Genomic DNA, 17,967 nt, shown 5'->3' on the forward strand with positions numbered 1-17,967 from the left:
ACTTAAAACTTTTCTATGGAGTCTCTGCAAAAGACTGCAACCCTTGCTATAGCGTCAAATAATTGGTATCTCCAGTTACTTCTCCAGAGTCTGATACCTATATTGATAGCTACTGCTTGTGGAAAACTGAAACTCAAAACACAAGCTTTCCCTGCCACCACCAGCTGTTCTCATTCAAGTGCAGCAGACAGCTCTCCGTTCCTGGAACATACACCTCTCATGTCTGGTTTTTCAGTTCACACCATGCCTTAGAATACCCTTTCTTTCTGTGACCTCTCAAGACTCAGCTCAAATACCACTGACTCCATGAAGTCTTCCACAATCTTTCCCAAAGAAAATAAATGGGTTTTTCCTCTGTGTTATCCTGGTTTTTCACTGGCACTTCTATGATAGTATTTCTGTAATAAGCTACTAAAAGTGGAAGTCTTAAAGGACAGCACATCTTATCTGCATACTTTCTGAACAGACCTAGTGCAGAACTTTGCAGAACATGCACTCAAAAACTGTTGGTGAGATAAACATACATAAGACTTCAAATCCTTTAATCCCAAAATATCAATCACAGATACCAATATTTAAGGATTTAAGAAAAAGATTACCCCCCTCAAAACATGTCCTACTATAGTAAGCAGTTCTGTAAGTTAAAAAAAAGGGGTGTGTTTTAATAGAAGTGGCAAGTCATTCTATTTAGGATAGTTATAGTCAAAAAACCCACATATGCTTGATATCTGCATCTTACTTCCTAGGATCTCAAACTGTTAATTTTAGAAATAAAAACATGGGGGAGGACAGTTCATTGTGAAATATGAAAATGCAATGATTCAAGCATGAGTTTTTGCTTTATATTCCTAGCCAGAGCACAAATGACTGGATATTCTCATCAACGCCAAGCTAAAAAGAAATAAAAAAACAAAAACTGGAACCACAGTGAAGACAATGTCACATCAAAATCTCTTTCTCTTGATAATTTCTGGCTTCCAGCTGACCGGATGAGTTTCTTCTGTCTAAAAACAGAAAAGTAAGTAAGTTAAAACAAAGTATTACTGGTCTCCTTCATATTTAATAAGTTCCTTTCTAACAAAAATAAGGCACTTATTCTAAATTATATTACTTGGCATTATATATTTAGCAGTTCTCTAACAATTTTAAGATAGGTGACAAACTTTTGGCATTATCTGATTATTATCTAGTAAATATTAAGATAAATAATGTTTAATATCTAATAAAGGATGAATGCATTTGCTACAAATTCAGTTTATGGTTTTTCATTTTAAATCAAATGGTTTTTAGATATTCTAGTAACACCTAAGATTCTGATTCTAAAATTAATTTGCATAGCAATCTATTTTTTTCCTGTTATTCTTAGGGTAAGATTTTTTCAATAACTCTAATAAGCAAAGTTGAGATAAAAATCAAAATTATCTCTGGATTTGCCGTCATCCATGAATGCAATAATCTATGAGCAGGCATTATTCAACATGACAAATATTTTAGTGTTATGAAGATTATTTCCCCTCCTGATAATTTCAATAGCTTTAAAATGAGAAAATGCCTGGAAAATTGGCAAAGCTGATTTATTCTACTTTAAAATATCTATGAAATAGAGAACTTACCGCTGTATCATCCTCTTTGTACACTTTTATGGTTTTATCCGCTTCAGCTGTTAGTAATCGACTTTCAGACTGATCGAAAGCACAAGCAAATATCCCCGACTCACTGTCCAAAGACCCAGGCTGCACTGCTGCATGAACCCTCTGGAAATTGTAGCCAGTTCTCCAGTCCCAAAGGTGCATAGTGCCATTGTCAGCTTAAAGGGAGAGATACAGTTAGACCAAGTGTCCCCTCAACAATTCAGCCTGACAAACACTCATTACACCCATCACTAGCCAAGCACCATGGAGCTATAAAGATACATAACACACAGGCATTTGAGCTCCTCTTAATATCAATTTGTCTACTTTCATTTGTGCTTAATTCAGAATTTATTACAGATCTCAAAAAGCACCACAAAATGACATTCAACTTCAAAACACACAACCAAACTTTAGGTGATTTCTGGCATAAATCCTTAACTTAGATTTATCAATGTTGGGAACTTAAGAGAACTGAACTATGAAATATGCTATATGTATTATGAATTTTCATGAAAACACATGTTAAACAGGCAAGTTCTATTCTGTCAGTGTAATTAATGACTTAGAAACTTTATTCACTAAAAAAAAAAAAAAGACAGACTAAAACATATTTATCATAAAAATACTTTACCTCCAGATACAAGCACTCCATCAGAATTTACTGTCAATGTGTTAATAATAGCATTGTGACCAGAAAGATTTTGAATGAAACTTCCATCGGGGAATTTCCACTGTTTTATGTTATCTGGAGAACCAGACGCAAATGTGTAACTGAAGTAAGAAAAGAATTAATAATAAAGTAAACAAAGTTAAATGGTGGATTTTTTAAAAATCTTATTATGGCTATATTTTGTATGTATCGTCAGGATCTACATAGTTTTGGCAAAATATTATCATCATACCAAGATAAAAATATCAAGACAAAAACATTGGTTTCAAGTTATATCAGATTTCTAAATTACTTTAAATGTATGATAAGTCCTAGATTGAAGTTATATTCTCCTCTCATTTCCCCAATGCTCTACACTGAACTAAAGCAGTAAACATACAACCTCCTAAGCTCACATGAAAGGCAAGGGGTGATGTAAGTGTTTTGGAGAAAGCGAGAGAGAAAGCCAGAAGAAGAGAGAAAGAAGAAAGGAGAGAAGGAGAGAAAGAGGCGGGAGGAAGAGAGAAGGGAGTCAGGGAGAGGAAGAAAGGGAGTGAGGGAAACAGGGAATAGAAGGACAAGACAAAATAAACGCAGGGGAGGGTGGGGAAGGGAGGAGAGGCAGGAGACGACTGTGACCTTGGAAGTGCCAGGGGATACGGTTTTATAGACAGCAGTTTCTGATGTTATGCTCCATCTCTCTGTGAATAATGTTCATGATATCTACTATTTTTTCCTATGTATATTAATTTCTTAATTATGAAATTAACTATTCTATGTTTAGTCCAGTGTCCAATATTTTTGTCCAAAACATTAAATCTAGTGACTATTAGCTTTGATTACAACATGCAGCTTGTCACCATGATTTATTCATATTATCTCATTTGACATCATTTTTCACCATGTAGAAAGTTTTTCTCATTTTATGGAGGACAAGAAGAAAAATACTTCACAAGGAAAATAAAGGAAATGCAAGCTCATAATGGAACAGATCTGAAAAATGACTAAATGACTACCAAAGTAGTACTAATTTTGCTATTTCTAAATTATACTAAGAATTGAAGGAAGAAGAGAAGCTACTTAGGAAAATATACTTACTGTCTTGGATGTAAAACCACAGCTCTGACTGATTTTTTGTGATTTGTTAATGTGACTCTTGTTTTTCCAGCCACCAAATCCCATAATCGTATTGTAGTATCATGGCTTCCTGTAAAGAGAATCCCCAAAATACAGATTAGAAAAAAAGAACGCAAAAGTTAAATATAATAAAACCTGAAGCATTCTTCTACAGACACATATATGAAACAAAAGTCGTATCAACCTTTGACTAATTGCTTTCTATACTTTCAAAGTATTTGGTTGATTTTAATTCTTAAATGTAATAAATGCTTAGTGCACTGTCATCTGAAGAGCCACAACAAATGTGAAAAGAAATACATAATGTCATTCCCTAGTGGAGAGGAAGGTAAAAACTCTAATGATTATTTAAATAAAACAAGGGAAGGAATTATTTTCTAGTCTTAAAGATTCATTGCTATTAACCATATTTTAAGCAAAGCAAGACTCAAATCAGTTCTAAAAGTCGGGGCGTAGTGCATCTTCTAACTTTAATTTCTTAGACTGGTAATTTTGAAACTATAAAACAGCACTTAGCTGTATCTAATAGCACTACTTTCTAGTCGGACATTACATGATACAAAGATTCTATGATATATAAAAGTTTTGATATAAAAACAATGGAATTAAATGTTACCACAATAAATTTCAAGTGCACACAGAAACACTGAATATACAACACAAAGCAAGAATCACAGTAAATATGAAAAGTATATAATTATAATGCATGCTGATATGAATATACTATAAACTTGAAAAGCATGGATCATACCAGTAATAATTTGTGGTTCCGCAGCCTGACACCTCACTGTAGCCACCGCATTAGTATGTCCAGATAATGTGTGTACACTGGCTTTAGTTCTCACATCCCAAATCTATAAAACCAGCACACAATACCATCAATGAAAACAGGTACTCCTATCTTCAGGCAGGTAACAAAATCAATTCAAGCGTGGGAATTGACTAGAAAACTGTGTGGACCTGTCTGAGTAGAATGAAGAAAGTGTGTAAATGAAATAACCTGTCCCATTTCGGGGGCAGGGCCGCCCAACAGAGGACATGGTGGGGCCACAGAGCCGGGGATGCAGACTAGGCGGGGCACTGATGGGTCAGAGTAAGGCTCCTGAAATTCTCCCTCCAGAAACACAGGCCTCGGGAGCGAGCCAGCACCCTGCAGGATGCACGGGCGCAGAGCGGCTCGCCCGCTTACCCGTGCCGTTGAGTCTCGGCTACAGGTCACCAGCACATCGATGGTTGGGTGCAAATCCAGGCCATACACGGCACTCAGATGTCCATGGTAGTGCCTTATAACCTAACAAGAAGGGAGGAGAGTTAACGCTTCTGGAATCGGGAAGATAAACAGGGGCTCCCGATGCTTTTGGTCCTCAACTCCACACATACCTTATTGTACTCGAGATCCCAGCATTTGACTTGCTTGTCCTCTCCACAAGAGAACAGGTACGGGCTCCGCGTGCTCACTATCACACCACGCACTGTGCTTATGTGCCCAGTTAACGACAGTTTCAACTTGCCACTAGCCAAGTCCCAGATCTGCATTCAAAAAATATTTAACTTTATTCTTGCTGATTATTTCAAAGCAAATTTTTAGAATTTTGATGTTCAAATTGTCTTCAAAAGTGAAAGATAAAAACATAAAAATAAAAAGTGTGCAAAATAACCTCATCACCAAAAATAAAAAAGCAGGAGAAAGAGAATTAAAAGACATGCTCAAACTGGGAAAGTATTTGCATAGATGACAAAAAGTTCTTAAAATATAAAGGGTATTGATAGCAAAAAAATGAATACTGAGGTATTAAATTAGTGAAGGATGGCATCAACTTAAAAAAATCCTGAAAAGTAGCAAATAAAGTATCAAAAAGTTCAACCTCACTATAAATTTTATATACAGTTTTCTTTTTTAAAAATTAGATATTCATTTCTACTTATATTAGTGGGCTAAGTTGCTTTAGTCATGTTCAGCTCTTTGCGACCCTATGGTCTGTAGCCTGCCAGGCTCCTCTGTCCATGGGATTCTCCAGGCGAGAATACTGGACTGGGTTGCTATGCCCTCCTCCAGAGGATCTTCCCAACTCTGGGATCAAACCCACATCTCCCGCACTGTAGGTGGACTCTTTACTGCTGAGCCACCAGAGAGCCCGCCATATTAGTAGGTATTTTTAAAGAAACAGAAGTAATGTCCTGAAAAGGACCCTCACACGCTGCAAGCACACCCACTTTGGAAAATAATTTAACTTTGGGTGTCAACTCCAAGGATGTCTGATCCTTTAATACTTTTTCTGGCAAACTATAACAAAACAATACAGAAAATACAGAAAAACAATACAGAAAATTTAAAATACAAATTTTAGGCACATACTAACTACACATAAGCACTGCTTATGATAGTGAAAAATTAGGACACTAAAAAACTTTATGTCCAACAGTAGGAAAACAGACTACAGCACATCCAATGATAACAATACTATAGAAGCACTTAAAAAGATGTTCAGAGGAGGGGTGGATAGGCAGTTTGGGATTCAGAGATGCAAACTAGTATATATAGAATTGACAGACAACAAGGTCCTAATATACAGCTCAGGGAACTATGTTCAATATACTGTAATAATCCATACATATATATATATGCACACACACACACACGTATACGGGGCTTCCCACGTGGCGCTAGTGGTAAAGAACTCGCCTGCCAATGCAGGAGACATAAGAGACACGGGTTTGATCCCTGGGTTGGGAAGATCCTCTGGAGGAGGGAAGGGCCACCCATTCCAGTATTCTTGCCTGGGAAATCTCCATGGACAGAGGAGCCTGATGGGCCATCTCCTTCTCCAAGGGATCCTCCCGACCCAGTGACTGATTCCACCTCTTCTCCACTGCCAGGCAGATTCTTTGCCATTGAGCTTCAGTTCAGTTCAGTTCAGTCGCTCAGTCATGTCCGACTCTTTGCGATCCCAAGAATCGCAGCACACCAGGCCTCCCTGTCCATCACCAACTCCCGGAGTTTACTCAAACTCAAGTCCATCGAGTCGGTGATGCCATCCAGCCATCTCATCCTCTGTCATCCCCTTCTCCTCCTGCCCCCAATCCCTCCCAGCATCAGGGTTTTTTCCAATGAGTCAATTCTTCACATGAGCTGGCCAAAGTATTGGAGCTTCAGCTTCAGCATCAGTCCTTCCAATGAACACCCAGGACTGATCTCCTTTAGGATGGACTGGTTGGATCTCCTTGCAGTCCAAGGGACTCCCAAGAATCTTCTCCAACACCACAGTTCAAAAGAATCAATTCTTTGGCGCTCAGCTTTCTTCACAATCCAACTCTCACATCCATACATGACCATTGGAAAAACCATAGCCTTGACTAGACAGACCTTTGTTGGCAAAGTAATGTCTCTGCTTTTTAATATGCTATCTAGGTTGGTCATAACTTTCCTTCCAAGGAGTAAGCGTCTTTTAATTTCATGGCTGCAACCACCACCTACAGTGATTTCAGAGCCCAAAAAAATAAAGTCTGACACTGAGCTTAATAACTGTAAATTCCCCCCCCTCCCCAGCTGATTCATGTCAATGTAGTATGACAAAACCCATTACAATATTGTAAAGTAATTAGCCTCCAACTAATAAAAATAAATGAAAAAAAAAAAGTATGGATATTGAAAAATAAAAAAAAATACACTGTAAATCAAGTATACCTCAATAATATAAATTTTTTAAAAAAGACACTCAGTTTTTTTCAGGAATATGCCTTTGAAATAACAGTAAGTGAAAAAAGGGATTCCTTGGTGACTCAGCTGGTAAAGAATCCGCCTGCAATGTGGGAGTCCTGGGTTTGATCCCTGGGTTGGGAAGATCCCCTGAAGAAGCAAACGGGTACCTACTCCAGTATTCAGCCCTGGAGAATTCCATGGACAATACAGTCCATGGGGTCTCAAAGAGTCAGACACAACTAAGCGACTTTCACTTTCACTTAAGTGAAAAAAAACCTGGGATAAAATTACATACTGAACATGAATTTTTAAAAGACATACATTTATAAACACAGGAAAAGTGCTCAAAAGAAAATGCAGATACACATACACAGAGAAGTTAAAAATAAATTTATTCAAATATCTGACAGTAATAGGATTATGTATGGGTCTACGTTCTTTTATTCTCCTTTACATTTTCCTGTTTTTTAAATAGATAAGCCTGCTTTAATTTTGTAATCAGAAGGGGAGAAAATATGAAGGAATTACTTGGAGGTAGTCAGCATGCACTGTCTGGAAAAAAACTGTTGTTTAAATACCACTTTCTCAAACAGATACTTATTTGGGACGTTTAACTGGTACAAATTATTTTAACAGGTAATATACTTTACTGCACACTCAGGTCTAACAAATCAGAGAACTACAACAGCAGTTACCCAGAGGAAATAACTTAAAATACATTAAAATTACATTGCAAACAAAAAGTCACATTTACTTTTCCCTTCTTTTCTTATTACCTTTATAGTTCTGTCAGCAGATCCAGTAACAAACCACTGATTTCCAGGTTCCACAGCAATACATCGAACCCAGCCAAGATGTCCACTGATCACCTGTATTAAGAAAAAAAGACAGAAGGAGCAAGCTCACTACACATAAGCTAAAGCTGATTCAATTTCAAGTCATCATGCTTATGTTAAATTTCATCCAATCTGACTCGCCCTACCTCTATCCTCAAATAATAAGTTTATAAGATGAACTGCTAATTAGATTTTAAAATAAGAGTTAAATTATCTTCAACTGGTGAACGGATGAATATACAAACTGTGGTATATCTATACAATGGACTACTACTTGACAATAAAAAGGAATGTATTAATATATGTGACAACTTAGATGATAAAAACACCAGGGTATGTGTGAACTGAGAACTTCTAATTGCGCAGACTGTGGTAGTGGCTGACCACGTTTATAGCCTGTTAGGATTTATTAGATCTGCACACCAAAGAAAGTCTACTCTGTGGTATGGTGACATGTACAGCTGTATGTTTCCTACTATTTACATTTTAATTAATAGCTGGCACATTGCAAATGTCCTGATGCATTGATTTTCTCCTTGACATTCATAAAGAACACCTCAAACACATTCCTAAATTTACTGTGTGCTGTCCATTCAGGAGCTTTCTATCAATATTTTACACTATATTTTATATAAAATATAAGTATATAACTTCTACTTAATGAAGCCTACTTTCTAAGATATCCTTTAAGATAGTGCCTAACCCCCTCCCCCCCAACCCCAACTTCCAGCTGTCATATAGTCACTGTTTCCTCTTTATTCTAGCCCTTGGCTCTTGTTTAACTGGAAAGCAGTGATCATGCTTCCTGCAGCGCAATAACGGACAGGTGCACTCACTCTGTAGAGCTTCCAGGGTGGGTGCCACTGGGGCTTTGGCATTGTAGGGGCTTTTTTAGCCATCAGTGCAGAGTTCTTGGCATTGCCACCCTCCATAACAACCTAGATAAGGAACAGATGACATTATTATTAAAGATATCATATCCACAATTTCATGTTATCAATTCTAAAATGGAAAGTCAAAGAGGGGATTTATGAAAGGTTTTTTTCCTTAAATGAAAGAAAGCTGAAAAATATTTGCATACCCAGAAAATGAGTCTAAGACTTCCAATCAGAACTATATATTCTGTTTGTTAATTTTGACTTTAAAACACAAAAAATCTCACGAGGCAAAAACCTTAGCATTGAAACCACATATCACTGTGCATGGGTTCAAAACCCAATTCTGTCCATTACCAGTTGAAGACCTGAGGTAAAAAATAAAGTAATTTCTGTGCCTCATTAGTAAAATGGAAATAACAGCAACTGCCCCATAGAGCAATTCCGACAACTATGACAGAGAAATAAGTGCTCAGTGTAAACTCCAATTTTTCTTTAAATAACCATAAGTGGATTAATGAAACTGCCTTCGTCACATTTTAACATTATTGATTTAATATTACAAAGGACATTGAAAGTTCCTTCTATTTATCTCCTACAAAAGTACTTCAAGACTATATAAGGGTATACTACCTGATATAACCACCTACGGCTAGCATCCCATCCAAAAAACACTTAAGTCCGGAAAGTGCCTGCCCTCAAGAGGCTTATGTTATGCCCCAAGAAGGCAGAAAGTCTGGGTAGATTCTGTGAATGGAGGCTACAGAAAAATGTGGTAGGAGGACTACAAATTCATCCACTTCATAAAGCAACTGCATAATAAACTGAGGAAGTTAAGGCCTATACTTATTTCAAGTGACAGCATAATAAAGCAAACTGTATTTTCAGTCATTCTTTCTACAACTACTTTCATTGATAACAACAGCTGCCATTGACTTACAAACAGATAAATTATATATTTCTAAATGCTCATTTATAAAATACTAGTTGTATAGCCTGTGAGGATGCTAATAGCACTCAACTCGAACAGGATAAACCAACTCAAGAGCTTAATAAAAGACACTTCACATCTAACACATACTAATACAATACTAATACAAGCTTCAGAACAACAGCGCTTGTATTTTTAATACTGGGTAACAAACAGCAACATCACAGTATCCTCATCAAAATAACTGTCACACCCAACATGTAAGTAAGACACAGGATTAACAGAACTTCTTTTGTCAGTTCACTAGCAACTTAAATTTTAGGGCTATGAAATATTAACAACGAGCTCAGGAAGAATCTGCCTGCTATTGCAGGAGACCTGGGTTCAAATCCCTGGGTTGGGAAGATCCCCTGGAGAAGAGAATGACAACCCACTCCAGTATTATTGCCTGGAAAATTCCATGGGCAGAGGAGCCTGGTGGGCTACAGTCCATGGGGTCACAAAGAGTCGGACACAACTGAGCAACTAACACTTTCACTTTCAGGCTGCTATTTACTTGAAAAATTCCAAGGAAAATATTCATTTATTTAACATTTAAGGTGAAACTCTTAGAATAAAGGGAAACAGGTACGCTCCAAAAGTTAGAAAACCATAGCATGATGTGATCTGACACAAACTCACCGCCCCTGCAGGTTGCGAGCGGTCAGAAGCCCCAGGATGTCGATATTCACCTCCAGCAGGAACAGGACGATTTGTATCAGCTCTGAGGAAAAAGAAACACCACACTGTAAGTAAGCAATGCCTCCAGTCACATGATCTGCAGGACCGACTTTTTAAAGTTTTTGTAAGCACTGGTAAAGGAAAATGTCACATAATACATAATTACAAAGGAACAAATTTAAATATGAGAAAAAAGGTAAGCAGTAAACTATGCTTTCAAAATCTGTGTAATTTAGAAGCATAATATTTCCTACCTAGCTTGAGAAGCAGGTAATGCCACAGCTAAGGACTGTGCAGCTGATTCACTTGGCATTCTTTGGATCTTAGTGTCTGCTGTCAAAGCAACCCCTGTTAAAATTTGAAAAAAATCAACTATTTTTAGTATCTATCTTTGCTTTCATTTACATGCATTTACAATAAAAGAACTGGAGGAAGACATGCCAAAAAGGAAATGGTAATTATCTCCAGGTGGTGATATTACAAAAAATTTGTATTATATTTTGCAGGTCTTTTGTTTTTAACTCTTTTGTAATAAATATTGCCCAAGTGTATCTCAAATTTATCTCACATATTGAATCAAAATAGCTTGATATGAACATAACCCAACATAGTAGTTAAATTTAATACATGATAGTTAAATCTCTATTATCTTAGGATACTACTTTCAAATATGAAAACTAAGCAGTTCCCCAAATACTAACAGAGTGTTTCCAAGGGTAAATGCAAATTCCTACAACAAAAAGCACCAATTTATCTATACTTTCAATGTGGTGAATTCTGTCCTCTAAAATTACTAGAATCTAGATATACTAAGCTTTGTGTCCTCCGCTCTGTGACTCTGGCCACTCTACTTGTGTGCTAATTCCTCTACACACACAACATAGCCAGGATATGTTTCTATTATACCTGCTTCTACACTAACACTTTCAACACTTCTACAAGCTTAGTGATATTAATGTGTCTAACTAAACCTCCAGGTACTAAGCTTGTCAGCCCGGAGCAACCTTTTGAATTCTTAGCACAGTGCCTGATGAAAAACAGGGGCTTAATTTAGTTTGCAGAATGACTGCATATGAAACTTATGTTAATTCTTTTCTAAAATGCTCTGCCTGAATACCCGGTTATGGAGCTTATCTTATATTTTACAGGCAATGGGGATCATATTATTATTGGCTCATTCGTGGAAATATAAGTGACGATAAGACATTTTCAAACATAATAGGTCACTTACCAGGTCCTGGTGGGTAAGGATGTGTACCTGTCACCAAATATTCAACTTCTTGTCCTACTGAAAAAAAGAGAGAGAAAGAAAATTCATCAATGGCAAAATTACCTTATATACTTGTACTATCTCTTTTAATGAATTAAATAATATTAAATTATCAATTGGATTTCTTAAAGTTTCCCAACTAACCAAGTCTCAGAAATAAGGTAAATTGATCATTTTTGTTTTGTCTTCTGGAGACATATACACAGCTATTTCCTTGGTCATTTGCTGATGTGAGGTCAAGAAAACTTGGAAGTTTGTTACATAGCAATGGTGTATAGAAAGGTCATCCTGTCAAGTAATAATCCACTCAGGCTTATCCTCTAAGAAAATGGTTTTCCTGTGGAACCCTGGATTATCTTTATTCACTATGATTTTAGTACTTAATATCACCTTTTTGAATTATAGCAAACACAGATAAATGCCCTCTCCACAGGTTAGGAATTTTCCCTTTAGTCTCCACTATGACTATCTCCATATCCTAAGAATCTCTGTCATCATCATAACACTGTTTTTCAATTTCATATAAGGAAAAAAATCCACCAATAATGTCACTCACTATGAGGAATGAGGAAATCAGGACTTCCACTATAATCTTGGTACAGTTGTGATTCTAATAAGTCCTTCCAGGAGGAGCACTAAACTAGTAAGATATTTTCATTTTTCTATTTTTAAATTCACATTTAAATCCTGACATTTCTGACAAAGCTACACTCACCTTGATTGGCAGGATACTGTTTGTGTCCGTATGAATCTGATGCACTCTGAGGGACTTTCTCTTTAAGATTTTCTTTGGAAGTAGGCATATGCAACACAGGACCATATTCATTACGCAGCTTGATTGCCATTTTCCGTTTGTGACTATTTAAAAATTATAAACACAAAAATGTATCTTTGAGTACTTTAAAAATATTTATGAATGTAAATATATTCATAGATAGCTATGACACAAATTTTTAAACAGTTTAAGCTTGCCTAATCTGAAATGTAGACGAAGTTTTTGGTAAGATTTTAAAGTTAAACAACATTTTAAGAAATTTCCAAGTGTATTTCCATACTTTGTTCACAATCTACCACACAGCATCCATTACGCTGAGTATATTTTGGTTTGTTAACCAATTATAAAAAACCTTCATGTTGACTTATCGAAAGTCTAAATGATTTTAAAATATATAGAAACTAATATATCCTTTAAAAAACCTCAGAGTCAGTATACTTCCCTTCATAGGTCTAAATGTAAAAATACAGTAAGAGCTTCTACAGTAACCTTTCCTGGATATATCTAGAAAGACTAATTAAAACTAATCCAAGTACTTAGTTCAGTATTTTAGAAAGAAATGCAAGTACTATGCTACTTTTAAGGACAGCCCACTTTGTTAATTAAATATAAATGCTTGTTTGAGGAATTAGGTAGATTTTAAAAGAAGGGTAAAGGACAAAGAAGGAACACTGCACATAATGCAATCCCAGACTGGAGCTGGAGGTGTAGAACGAAAAATATGCCACCACTCAAGAATCTTCATCATACTAACGAGAAAAGATGGGAGTAGAGGTACTGGCCAGGTACAATTTCAGCTCAGCAAGGCTCTGAGAGCAGCAGGAAGCTGAAAGCACATACAAAGTGATTGATTATAAAATATAACACCTAAAAGGGACTCTCCTAATTACTGGGTATTTGTAAAATGCAATTAATTAGTGGGAATTTTTCTGTAAAAAGCCAAAAAAAAGTTAATCAGCTTACATTATGCCCAAACATCATTCATTACTAATAGACCTCCTAAGAGTTAGTATCGCTCACTAATTTTTAAAGGTTCCCCTCTCACTGCTCTCGTCCCCCAGTATTAAAAGTTGAAATATTCTAGCAATTGAAAACGAACTATCTCTACCTCTCTTCATCCAAAGGCACAGGTTTTCCATTATCAGCCACAAACATGTCATGGGTTCTCTTCAACGACCTGAACACAAGTGTGTGTACAGAATGTTTCTGCACCTCCTAGAAAGAAAAGAGTATAATTACATACCTAGCTACAAATTACATACATCATAATCTAAACTAAGCAAATTAACTATAAACTTTACACCTTTAAATATGTAAAACTTTGTACCACTCACCACAGCTATTTATAACAAGCTATAGGAGCTTGCTATAGCTCCTATAGGAGCTATAGGAGTCAAGTTCAGAGAAGAGGAGGAAGCTCCTCTTGGGCCACAGCCCCAGATGTACCAACTGGGTGATGCCGGAAATCAGTCATTTGTTCAATAAACATTTACTGCTGCTGCTGCTAAGATGCTTCAGTCGTGTCCGACTCTGTGAGGACCCCATAGATGGCAGCTCACCAGTCCCTGGGATTCTCCAGGCAAGAACATTGGAGTGGGTTGCCATTTCCGTCTCAGTTCCTATTAAATGAGTGCCAGGTACCGTGCTAGAAACTAACAAGAGAATAATGAAAAGGCAGCCACCATCCCTGTGCTCAAGAGGAAACAGATAAAAATAGGGTAAGTAACTCCACATTTTAATAAGTGCTATGAAGGAAACAAGCAGGGGGCTGAGACAGAACAGAGCAAGATCTTAGGCTGGTTATGGAAGACCTCTCTGAGGTAGCAGCTAAGCAGAGAAGTAATCAGTCTTGCACAAAACAGAGGTAAGAACAATCCAGGCAGGACCTCTCTGGTGGTACAGTGGATCACAATCTGCCTGCCAATGCGGGGACACAGGTTCCATCCCTGGTCAGGGAAGAATCCACTGGCCACAGAACAAGTAAAGTCCCTGCCCCACAACTACAGGAGCCCATGTGCCTCGAGTCTGTGTTCGGCAAAGAGAAGCTACCGCAATGAGGAGGGCCCGCAAGGCAATGAAGAGTAGCCCCTCCTTCCCTGCGACTGCAGAAAGCCCTCGCGCAGGAACAAAGACTCAGTGAAACTGAAAAAAATCAATCAATCCAAAGGAAAAAAAAAATCCAGGTAAGAAGAAATAAGCCATATACAAAAGCGTTCTGTAACTGAAATACTGTCAGAAGCTGTAGTGCATAATGTAGTATATAATGTACAGTACAGAAGCTGCAGAACGTAGTATATGTTCGGTGAAAAGGAGGGTTAGTGATGGAAGATGAAAAGTGAAAAGTTGGAAGGACAGACAAGGTCCCGGTAAATTGTTTTTTATACCATTGCAACGGTGTGCATTTTTGCTCTAGTTTTACATAGGGCCACTAAAGCCTCATGCAAGAAAAGCTCGATCAACTTAGGTTTTAAACAGATCAATTTGGGGGGAAAGGGAGAGGGATGACAAAGAGGAAGCAAAGAGACCGACCACCCAAAAGCAAATGCATCAGTGCTGATGGAAGATGATGTGGTCTGAATTCAGGTGATGACAGTGGGCCTAGACAAAGAGCCAAGAATTCTGAGATGAAAAGAGCTTGCTAACAGAATGATAGTTTAAGCCAGGGGGAAATGCAAAAATTCAAGAATGGCAGGTTTTCCCGGAGAAGAGCTTAAATAGGAGACAAAGTGAAGACCAGAGGAGACCCCCCAGTCAGGACAGAGTCACTGATTCTACCCAGCAGACGGCGAGTACCTGTGGTCAAACATCGATGTTCGATAAAAGCCCCGCCTAAGAAGACCGTGACGAACTCCGTACCCAAGGACCGCGTGAAAACTGGAGTAATTACCTCAGGCTTCCCGCCTGGAAGGGCTTCCCTCAAAGCTCAGTTGGTAAAGAATCCGCCTGCAATGCAGGAGACCCCGGCTCGATACCTGAGTCGGGAAGATCTGCTGGAGAAGGGAAAGGCTACCCCGTCCTACCCAGGCCAGTATTCTTGGGCCTCTCTTGTGGCTCAGCTGGTAAAGAATCTGCCCGCAATGCGGGAAACCTGGGTTCGATCCCTGGGTTGGGAAGATCCCCTGGCTGAAGGGAAAGGCTTCCCACTCCAGTATTCTTGATCCCCACTCCAGGCCTGGAGAATTCCATGGACTGTATAGTCAGTCCATGGGGTCGCAAAGAGTCGGACACGACTGAGCGACTTTAGCTTCACTTCTCAACTCTGGCTTCTCATCCTCCAGAAACCCTTACGAGACCACCCGGTCTCGGCCAAACTGCCTCCCCTCGCAGCCACTGCTCTCACCAGTCCCCAGACTCCCAAACCCTCGATCGCCCACACCCGCCGCCAAAGAAAAACAAACCAGAAGCAGACCCCTGAGCACCCAAGTGTCACTTTACCTCAACCATGGCTCCGCCGTCTATACTGGCGCTCCAGGAGGGAAGAAGCACTGCTCAACAGACAGAACAGAAACCGCCGCCACCACAGCTCAGCCCCTTCCGGAATCGGGCTTCCTGGCCCGGATGTGACGCAGGGCTCCGCGCAGGCGCGCGGGGCGCTCGCACGCCTTCCGGGGTGAAGCGGCGGGCTCTTCTCCCGACCGCCTCTGGGGAGGAGCTTCTGGGCGGCAAAGCGGAAGATGAAGGAGTCGCGTTACGATACGTTTCACTCGCTCTTGCAGAAATCTCGAGATACTAACGTTTTCTGCCTTACTCACAGCCTTAAATACTTTGGTTTATTGTTGTGGTTGCTTGCCCTTTGTTCTCTGGGATGGTAATGCGATTTCTTCAGACGAACCAAACAGTTCTAGGGAACTTCCGCCACGTTCTTGCCTTCTTTGAGAGGACGCCTCCGTGATATAGGTAGCCAGATTGGGCTATTTGACTCAATTTGGCTGAAAGCCTTTAGACGTCTTTGTATTCTTGGCGCCCGGAAACAATTCCACTTACACTGTCCATTAAGCACTTGTTGGAAGCGTTTCAATTTGAGAAATTTTGCAAAAGATTTTGGTTTTAACAGCATGTGGTAAAGTCTCAAATTTACTTTCCATACATTTAACATAGGTTTTTTTTTTTTTAAGTCTCTCATAACTCTTGGCCATTTCTTTTATTTTCCACTAATACAGATTTTTTTTTAAAATTTTAATCTCTCAAAACTCTTGGCCTAACTCTTGTTTGTTTCCTAGTTGTCCAGTGATAAATGTGGCTTCAACAATGCCAGGGTAAGTTGATCAAAGTTGGTAGAAGAAAAACACAACTGAAGACAAGGCATTTTTATATATTAATATATACAGACTGGTGCCAAAAGATGGGCATTTTGTTTTATACCCAGGTAGACTCTGCATTTTGCGATCGTTGCACCTATATTTCTAGGTAAGAAGGAAAATTGATGGAACTGGGCATTTGCAAATTTGAATAGATGAGCGTTTTACTGGCTCTCCTGTTCTTTAGCCATAGTCAGTTTCCGCAGATCTTGTCACCAGAGCACCCTGCTTTAAGAGGGAGAAAAATCTATCAAAGTATAGCAATGTGAGTTGATCATCTCATTTAGAAGTTAATTTTTAATTCGTTATAAACTTTAAGATCATGCATGTATTTGAAAATACAATCATCTCTGAGTTTAAGTTTGGCTTTAAGGGCGTTTCCATGGTGGGTCAGATGGTAAAAGAATCTGCCTGCAATGAAGGAGACTTGGGTCAATACATGGGTCAGGAAGATCCCCTGGAGAAGGGAATGGCTACACACTCCAGTATTCTTGGCTGGAGAATCCCATGGACAGAGGAGTCTGGCCAGCTACAGTCCATGTGGTTGCAAAGAACAGGTAGTGACTGAGTGACTAACACTTCACTTGGCCTAAAGAACTGGCTTTCAATAACTGTGGTCATTAATGGCAGCTCTTGCAAGGAAATGCTGTAATATAAAATATATACTTGGAAAATAAATCAGTATAACTTGCCTATAGATAGAAATAATTATATAAAAGAACATGATGTTACAGAGCAATAAAATTACAAAAAAGAAAACAAGATTCTAATATATCTATGGCAATGTAGATGAAGAAGATGTGGTACATATATACAATGGAATATTAACCATAAGAAAGCAAAATAATGACATTTGGAGCAACATAGATGGAGCTAGTGATTGAGTGAAGAGATTGTGCCGAGTGAAGTCAGAGAAACACAAATATCATATGATATCACTTATGTGTGGAATCTAAAACAAAGGGTACAAATCAACTTAGCTACAAAATAGAAATAGAGTTATAGTTGGAGAAAATAGACTTGTGGTTACCAGGGAGTAAGGGGGAGGGATAAATAGGAATTGACTTATGCTCATTACTATATGTAAAATAGATAACTAAGAAGGACCTAGTGTAGAACACAGGGAACTCTACTCAATACTC

The 17,967-nt window shown here is 38.4% G+C and overlaps 1 protein-coding gene across 3 annotated transcripts; it reads right to left on the reverse strand.

Annotated features, from left to right (window-relative positions):
• Positions 1 to 521: 521 nt before the first annotated feature.
• PLRG1 (pleiotropic regulator 1) lies at positions 522 to 16,088 on the reverse strand. Of its 3 annotated transcripts, none has more exons than XM_065904638.1 (15): positions 15,963 to 16,088; positions 13,636 to 13,742; positions 12,468 to 12,610; positions 11,714 to 11,767; positions 10,737 to 10,830; positions 10,444 to 10,525; positions 8,793 to 8,894; positions 7,897 to 7,989; positions 4,801 to 4,950; positions 4,610 to 4,711; positions 4,172 to 4,274; positions 3,382 to 3,490; positions 2,266 to 2,405; positions 1,614 to 1,807; positions 522 to 1,004 (listed from the first exon to the last, which is right to left on the reverse strand). In XM_065904638.1, the coding sequence occupies exons 1-15, from the start codon at positions 15,969 to 15,971 to the stop codon at positions 945 to 947; spliced, it is 1,542 nt and encodes a 513-aa protein (XP_065760710.1). In that variant the 5' UTR covers positions 15,972 to 16,088; the 3' UTR covers positions 522 to 944. The 3 variants fall into 3 exon arrangements, with proteins under 3 accessions (XP_065760710.1, XP_065760709.1, XP_065760711.1); XM_065904637.1 differs by having other exon boundaries at positions 11,714 to 11,770; XM_065904639.1 differs by lacking the exon at positions 15,963 to 16,088 and adding an exon at positions 13,282 to 13,353 and having other exon boundaries at positions 11,714 to 11,770; positions 13,636 to 13,744.
• Positions 16,089 to 17,967: the final 1,879 nt, after the last annotated feature.

Source organism: Muntiacus reevesi, chromosome 13 (genome assembly GCF_963930625.1).
Source record: "Muntiacus reevesi chromosome 13, mMunRee1.1, whole genome shotgun sequence".
Lineage (NCBI taxonomy): Eukaryota > Metazoa > Chordata > Mammalia > Artiodactyla > Cervidae > Muntiacus > Muntiacus reevesi.

Excerpts from the sequence above, each read along its gene's own strand:
- PLRG1 (XM_065904637.1), bottom strand. Across the intron at positions 12,611-13,635 it reads GTGCCTTTGGATGAAGAGAG|TCACAAACGGAAAATGGCAA; the intron begins GTAGAGATAGTT and ends ATTTTTAAATAG. Across the intron at positions 4,275-4,609 it reads GCCGAGACTCAACGGCACGG|ATTTGGGATGTGAGAACTAA; the intron begins GTAAGCGGGCGA and ends CTGGTTTTATAG.